Genomic DNA, 8,743 nt, shown 5'->3' with positions numbered 1-8,743 from the left:
CGCGGCGACCGCCCCGGTGGCCGAGAGGAGGAGCTTATTTAGCCAGGGGTGCGGGGGGTGGGGACGCTTTTCTGGTTTTCTGGGCTTTCCTCGCGTTAACCCCTTCGTCTTCCTGCGCCCCAGGCGCGTCCCCAGGCTAGCGAGGGAGGACCGGCAAATGATCCGCAGGGTCTCCTACTCCAGCTCTTCTCCCGGGCTCACCGGATCAGCCTCTGGGCTGGCATACAAAAACCTCCCTGAAGTGGAGAGGACAATCGACTGGAGGGGTGGGTTTCAATCAGCCACCAACTACTGGGCGGTTGCTTAAGCAAGACGCTGCCCGAAACATTATCTCACGTGGCCCTGATGGAGCAGCATGGTGCTAGTGCACATCAGTACCCCCACTGCACACAGGAGGGAACTGAGCTTCCGCGCAGTCACTCAGGCTTTGAGCCAAAAGCTGTTTCTAAGCCTTTGGCAAACGTGTGTTCTCTCAATTGACTTATCTATGAGACAGAGGAAAGAAAGTAGTTATTTCTTCCAATGGTATCAGACTCTAAATTTCAGCGGGCTACCCAAATCTGGTGCCCTCTCTTGTAACCCTGCAGTATTAATTTGCAGTGAATGGAATCCAACACGTGGCCCAACTCTTAACAGTAGATCAACAGCAAGAGGCAAGAGAGAAAGGAGTTGCCCACCCTTCACAAAACCAGCTGATAAGAAAGAGTCAGTGTCTCTGAGGCTTTTATACTGACCCGGCCACAAAGGGGAAAAACATGGGTGGAAACTTGTCCTTTTCCTCCCATACCCTTGGAACTAATGTTGCATTTGCAGGGATGGTCTTGACATTTATTTAGATGATGTCTTTCTCCAGGGACTGGTCTCTGCTGACAACATGTCCAAAGTACTTAAGACAAAGTCTCACCATCCTTGCCTCTAAAGAGCACTTCTTCCAAGACAGATTGGTTTGTCCTTTTAGCAGTCCTTGGTATTTTCAATATTCTCCGCCAGCATCACAATTCAAATGCATCGATTTGTTTTCCGTCTTCCTAATTCAGCATCCATACTCATACTGAAGCAGGTCATGTTTTCCATTCCACAGGGGACGTGTGAGAGCGACAGGGAGCATCTTGTGAAAATGCTGCGCTAGGCTGTTCCATTACCTGTGGTGCATCTTTGCCCTTACTTTTCTGAACACAGAAAGGTGAACATCTGCCCCTAAATACTTTTCTCAGGATGTTCACGGGGGATTTAACGAAATGATATACACAACATCTGTGTACAAGATAAAGTGATCCACAAACGAGTTTTCATAACTTAGGTGCAGAGTCTGAGTGTAGGCGACACAGAGCTTCTCTTTCATAATGCCTTTCTTTAAGCTTCACGTTTCAGGATGTAGGAAAACCACTTGTGAGCACCCTGAAGGCAACACTTATTAAGGAAGAAAGGCTAGATGATGTTTCACTTAGGAGCTGAAGTAGCCACTTGCCAAGCCAACAGCGCTGAATCAAACATTTTGGTGTTTTAATCCAGGTTGGCTCTGTCCCTTTCGGTTGAGTTACACTCAGAGTTTTGTCTTCCCAGAGGACACTGAATCTTTACTTCATTCTTGGTACTAATCCTCCTCTGTAGATGTGTGGGCTGTCACTGGTTTCTTTTTCGTTCTTTCTTCAGATGCGATGTCAGCGCTTCTCCCCTTTCAGACAGGCCCCTTTCACAGATTTCCAAGTCTGGCAGCCAAGAGCATGCACTCTCTTTACACCTTCTTTCAAGTGATGGTCTCTTACAAGTCTTCAGACACAACTTAAGGCTGTTTATTTATAAGATTCCTTTCATCTTTAGATTTCTCTCAACCCCAAAGGGTGGGACCTAAATCTTAGCATACTCATATACAGAATAAATGGAATGTCAAAGATCCATATGTAAACATCTTTTTCTTTGTTTCCAAATAATGGGAGTTTGGAGTTAGACAGGACCAAGTTCAAATTGTGGTCCTGGCACTTGCTAAGTACATTCATGTTCTTAAGCCTCAGTTTCCTCAGCTGGAAAATGGGAATGGTCATAAGCATTTTCAAGGAATTTGTGAGAATTGCATGAGATAACAGCCAAAGAACCAACTTTTCTCAGCATTTCAATAGAGAACAGGCCAGTTCCTCAAAACCCTTGCTCCCAACAAACTAACTCATTTTCAAGTGCAGAAGAAAAGCTCTATTTTCAGACTGTAGGAATTTAGAAAAGGGTAGTGTAATAGAGGAAATCCTGAAATTAGAATCAGAGAACAGTCTGTAGTCTACTCTTGCATTTCATTATCTGAGTGATTAGAGACAAGTCTTTTAACCCCTCTAGACCTCCATGTTCCCAACCATAAAATGGGAATAACACTGTAAGCCTATTTGATAGGGCTACTGTTAAAATCAATAAGATACTGGAAATGGCACCTCCTTGTCAACCATAAAACAGTATATACTAATATAAAGTTTTATCAGCTTTAAAGCACTTTAGTTTGATTCACAGAATTTATCACTACACACAGAATCCATCACTTATTCATTCAACTGAAATATATTGACACTGACACAAATATTAAGATTATGCTTGTACTAGGACATGATCCTTATCCTTTACAGTGAAGAGAGAGGCATGCAACATAGTTGATCCAGTTAAAACAGGGAGGTGGCACATGTCTCAATGGCAGTATGTTAAAGGGATAAGAGTTGACAGACTAAAAGGACCCTTAAGTATGCCCCCTAAGTGTAAGGGAAGCCTAGAAAGACAGCACCTGAGCTACACCTTAAATGAGGCGTTGGCGTATAAACAAGCAGTATCTCTGGCAGCGGGAACAGCCAAGCTAAGACATAGTCCTATGAAAGCTAGGGTCTATTTGGTAAAGTACACATAGTAAGACAAGAACAGCCTGTGCTTCAAATAGCTCTATGCCCGATACTCAGATCTTTAGAGCTGCCACCAACTAACCAAACTATGCATGGAAACCCCACCTCATGATCTCAATTGCTTCCCCCCTCCCATGCCCCTGAATCTGGATGAAATCCCATGCCTCAGCAAAGTCACTGGTGAGCTCCTGCCAAGCCCATCAGCCCCTCCTCCTATTCCCTGAGTGAGCGTGCTCACTTGAGTGCCTTTGACATCCATGCATTTCACTGCCCATGGGGCAGAGGGACCAGCTTCAGCCTACCCTGGAGGCTCTCTGCAGAGCTCCAAACTGGAGCACTTGTGCCCCAGTGGTGCCTAATGCTGAGCAAGTGGGATTAGTCTCCTTGGGAACCAAGCCCCCCACACCCCCAGGGGATCAAGAGCTGAACTCACCCCAAACCGTTTGGGAGAATTGAGATTTCATATTGTTCTTTTACACTTGGATTTCAGGACATTACTTAGACAAAAGCCCACCTGAGAGCTGCCTCCTTTCTTGTGGGTAAATATAGCAGCGGGATCAAAAGCTGACTGACTTGTTTTGTTTTCCTCTTTGTAACTTTAATCATATTCCCGGCAGGAAAAGCTTAGTCCTCTGAGATGGCAGGAATGCACAATCATAAAGGGAGAAATAATTGTATGTCTTTTCTCTCTCTCTTCCCATACCAATTTCCTGCCACTGGTTTTGAAATTTCGAACAAAACAAATTAACTCCTTGGTGTTATTTATAAAGTATCCACATTATAAAATGCTACGATATGAATTGTGCATTTACCTTCAGATATTTTTGGTTTGCTTTCACGTTCGTTTCCCTTGCAAACCAGATCTATGAACCCTAGGTTTTAATTCCGATCTTAAATTATTGGTTTAACCAAAAATTGTTCCATAATTATATTTGGAGGGCTATAGAAGGAAAGGGAGAAATACTCCACAGATGGAGAAGGTTTGTGCGTTCTGTAAGCCAAGGAGTTTATAGGGCAAGTTGTTTTTGAAGGGTGATATTTATGAAAGATGTAAAGAAGAGAAGCAGAAGTGGACAGGGGCAGCATTGAGAGCACAAAGCAGTAGGACACCTGTAAAGAGAGAGAAAGGAAGACGCAGAATCAGCCCAGGAGAGACCCCGAGAGTGACACAGCTTTGACCGAGTCTCTGAGGCCCCGTGGAGGACACTGAAGCAAAGCTGGGCCTTGAAAGAAGCACCATCGAATCAAGTCTGACTCATACACTCCCTGCCATCAAGTTTATGTGGATTCATAGTGACCCAAGGACAGAATAGAACTCCCCTTAGGGAGTTCCAAGGCTTTAAATCTTTGAAAGAGTAAACAGCCTCATCTTTCTCCTGTAGAGCAACTAGTACATTTGAACCACTGACCTTGCGGTTAACAACGGAAAGCATAACCCATTATGCCAATAGCAATCCCCACAGGCAGAATAAATCATGGGGTTTCCAACACTACACATCTTGCAGAGAGGAGACTGGCACATCATTCTCCTGCAGAGCAGCCGGAAGATTCCACCTGTGACCTTTTGGTTAGCAGCTGAGTACTTTAACCACTGTGCCACCAGGGCTCTCTAAAGGAGAAGAAGCTAGGCCCAAATGACTAGACTTTTTTTTATCATCACCTTGATCATTCATTGGATAGGGCCACCCTCAGAAGACATGGCCTCAGCTTGGAAGAGCAGGTGAACTTGAAGGAATTAGCAGCTGGAGGGTGTCAAGTAAACATACTCCTTAAAGTTTGTGTTAGTCTGGGTTGACTAGAGAAACAAATTCATAGAGACTCGTGTGAATAAGAAAGAGGTTTATATACATAGCTATTGAATACTGAGAAAACATCCCAGCCCAGTCCAGATCAAGTCCATAAGTCCGATACTAGCCCTTATGTCCAATACCAATCTATAAAATCCTCTGCAGACTCACAAAACACATGCAACGATGCCAAATGCAGGAAGATCACAGGCCAGTGGGTTGGAAGTCTTCTGGATCCTGTTGAAAGCGTCTCAGCGCTGGCAGGGGTCCCTAAGTGGCTTCTCTAGCTCCAGAGGTCTGGCTGCATCAGGGTAGGTCCATGTGGCTTCTCCAGCTCCCAGGACGTAGTGTCATGTGTCTGGTCAGTAGAGCATCTCTCAGGGAGGGAGTCTTGTCAGTAGAGAGTCTCCAAGGAAGTGAGCAGAGAGAAAATGTCTCCCACCTCCAAGGAGGAAAACTACAGAGGTTCCCAGTATTCTCAGGAAAGGGCCATGCCCACACAGAGTCCTCACTGGTTAGATCTTGATTGACAGGCCAGACTCCACCCCTTCACTCATAATTCTCTCAAGTCCCAAACTGACACCAGGCTATGTAAGTACCACAAAGTTAGATAATGAATCTCTTTTTCCCCCCTACCTCCACCACCCCCCCTTCTCTTATTGAAGACAGTTCTCAACTGTGCATTTCCATATCTGACACATAGGATTAATTTGAATCAGAACAAGTAAAAGATAAAAAATAAAAGAAGTAGCTTTAAAATGTTTAATGAAAAAGTGGGATGTCAGAAACAGGGATAAATGGGAAAGATAGGTGTTGCTTAATTATGAGGTTTGTGACACCATGTTCCTTTCTAAACCTTGCACAAATTTATTTTAATAAAAAACTTTAAGTTCAATCCAAGAAGTGGTGTTACAGGAGGTATTACACTTAGTTAGCAATTAGTATATTCCAAATAGAAAGTATAGCACTGTGGCACTAATCAGAATGTGAATAATGATGCCAAGGAGAGTACTCAAGTGCATCGTGGCAATATATTCAATATTCCGAATGACCAGGGATATCCTAAAAGCTGAAATATCAAGTTTGTTCTACATTGCAGCTAAAATAACAGCATCTTTAGGACTAGAACAGTGGTGAGAACAGTTTGATCATCTAAAGTTTTATTTTTGTTTTGTCCTGATTTGTCTTCCTTTAGGTGATAATATCCTTCACTCACCCAAATCAGAAACAAAAGCCATATTATTAAGAAAATATTTCAAAGTTGCATTCATTTACTGCAATGGATCATAGAGAAATACTTTCTAGAACCAAATGCAACCGAAAGTAAGATTGGAAGTCCATTCACCTCCATTGCTTAAATTAAAATACCCAAGTATGTTGCGCTTGTAAAGTTAAAATCTAATGAGATGTTAAGTTAGAAATATCTTTATAGCTTCTGTGTTTTTATAATTTGGCTGCTGACAGAAAACTAGATAGATACATAGATAGGAAGTAGCTAGATAGATAGATAGATAGATAGATAGATAGATAGATAGATAGGAGAGGGATAGACATGATGAGAGAGAGAGATCTTGTATGCAAATCGTGGCATTGATTCGTCTGCTCCTTGTTAGGGACTCCGTCTTTGTGGGCCATCTTTCTTAATGTGTTAGCTTTCATCTTTATGTGGGTACCTCTTAGTGGGAACATGAAGCTACATCATAAATATTCCAAAAGGACAAAAGACCTTTTTATTTATTTATTTTAAATTTATTATTTTTTTAACATTGATTGTTTTATTCAATTTCTCTTCCTTTTTTTCCCCCCAAAAAATCATTTCAGGGGGGAGGGGGCTCTTATCCCAATCCATCCATACATACATTGTGTCAAGCACATTTGTACATATATTGCCATCATCATTTTAAAAACATTTTCTTTCTACTTGAGCCCTTGGTATCAGCTCGTCCCGCCCCTCCCCCATCTTCCCTCCCTCATGAACCCTGGATAATTTATAACTTTTTTCATGTCTTACACCGCTGTCACCCTTCACCCACTTTTCTGTTGTCCATTCCCCTGGGAGGGGGTTATATATTGATCGTTGTATTCCGTTCCCCTTTTCTCCCCCCACCTTACCCTTACCCTCCTGGTATCACTACTCTCATTATTGGTCCTGAGGGGTTCATCTGTCCTGGATTCCCTGTTTTTTGAGCTCTTATCCATACCAGTGTACATGCTCTGGTCTAGCCAGATTTGTAAGTTGGATTGGGGTCATGATAATGTGGGGGCAGGAAGCATTAAAGAACTAGAGGAAAGTTGTATGTTTCATCAGTGCTATAATACACACTGACTGGATCCTCTTTTCCTTGTGACCCTTCTGTCCAATTGTCTACAGATGGGCTTTGGGTCTCCACTCCGCCCTCCTCCTCATTCATATGGATACGATTTTTTGTTCTGGGTCTTTGATGCCTGATACCTGAGCCCATCGACACCTCATGATCACATAGGCTGGTGTACTTCTTCCATGTGTGCTTGGTTGCTTCTCAGCTAGATGGCTGCTTGTTAATCTTCAAGCCTTTAAGACCCAAGATGCTATATCTTTTGATAGCTGGGCACCATCAGCTTTCTTCACCACATTTGCTTATGCACCCATTTTGTCTTCAGTGGTCACGTTGGGAAGATGAGCATCACAGAATGCAGGAATATTAGAACAAAGTGTTCTTGAGTTGAGAGAGTACTTGAGTAGAGGTCCAGTGTCCATCTGTTATGTTAATACTTAACCTTTAAATATATGAATATAGATAAAGTTCCCTCTCGTTGTTTATAAATATTTATACATATGTACATGCCTGTATTTAGACTTCTATAAATGTCCTTTGCCTCCTAGTTCTTTCCTCTATTTTTCTTTTACTTTCCTCTAGGACCAAAGACTTTTTATTCAAATCATTTTTGATTTTATAAAGAAAGAAAAGTTTACATTTTCTTTCCAGCAGGTACAATGGTTCTGAAGACATTCTGATTCTTGTGCACTGTTAACGATCACATACACAATGTTGAAAAATAATTAACCCAACAAACCAAATTAACAATTTGTTATCTGAAAGTTCTCTAGTTACAGACGACACCACTGTTCTGATTCTGGTACTGACAAGAGGAGGGGGAAGAAATTTACTACCATTGAGTCAACTCTGACTAATATCAATCCTACAGGACAAGGCAGACCTGCTCTTGGGGCAGTTTCTGAAACTATGACTGTTTATAGGAGTAGAAAGCCTCATCATTCTCTGATCGGAATTGTCTTTTAATTAGAATTCATTCCAATAAGCTTATCTGGATCGCTTGCTCTTCTTAGTGACACCAGCCCCAGCACGGGGAGCACCATCGAGTCAGAGCACAACATCAGGCTTCGCTGAGCCCGCAGTAGTTTAAACCACAGTTTAAAAAAGCCGGGGGACTGAGTAGCACAGTTTCCTGATATCCAGGGCACGAGAAAAAAGCTTGCTTACAGACCTACTTCCGATATTATGAGGCTGAATTCATTCAATGAAACAGCCTACGCAGCTCCAATCAGCCGCTGGACCGCTTCTCTACAGAGGGCGAAGATAATAGCCCCGGGGCAGCTGAAGGTGAATTTCCCTGGTGTGAAGCCAACTGGTGTTACCTAGCTCATCATCAAATCCAGGATGACCCACACCACACAATTCCATTAACCTTCATATTCTTTCTGGAAACGGCTTCCTGGCTGTAGGAAGGGAAGTCATGAGTTAATAAGAAGGTGTTCCATCTTAGGACACCACACCTTTTTTAAATCGCCGCCTTCAACCCCTCAAAATCACTTTTATGAAAAGAAAGTCTAAGTTTAGACTCCTCTTCCTTGGGCAAGTTTTGCTAAAATCTGCTTCTTTTTCCCCCTCATTATGATCGACATTGATATTTGTTGGTGTAGCATTTTATTTTTTTTTAATTATTTTTTTAAACATTTTATTAGGGGCTCATACAACTGTTATCGCAGTCCATACACACATCAATTGTGTAAAGCGCATTTGTACTTTATTCTCAAAACATTTTCTCTCCACTTAAACCCCCTACATTAGGTCCTCATTTTTCCCC

General features: G+C 42.5%; 1 protein-coding gene across 1 annotated transcript in view; it reads right to left on the bottom strand.

The window, feature by feature from the left end:
- The window catches only part of FAM181B (family with sequence similarity 181 member B), a 2,302-nt gene extending 1,945 nt beyond the window's left edge, over positions 1 to 357 (bottom strand). The window contains exon 1 of the mRNA XM_013006192.2: positions 337 to 357. Within this exon, the coding sequence (XP_012861646.1) occupies positions 337 to 357 (21 nt within the window). The remainder of the gene's footprint in view (positions 1 to 336) is intronic.
- Positions 358 to 8,743: the final 8,386 nt, after the last annotated feature.

The sequence above is a fragment of the Echinops telfairi genome, unplaced genomic scaffold (genome assembly GCF_000313985.2).
Source record: "Echinops telfairi isolate 266 unplaced genomic scaffold, ASM31398v2 ScPeMD7_1713;HRSCAF=2227, whole genome shotgun sequence".
Classification (NCBI taxonomy): Eukaryota; Metazoa; Chordata; class Mammalia; order Afrosoricida; family Tenrecidae; genus Echinops; species Echinops telfairi.
This window is presented reverse-complemented; position numbering and strand designations above follow the sequence as displayed.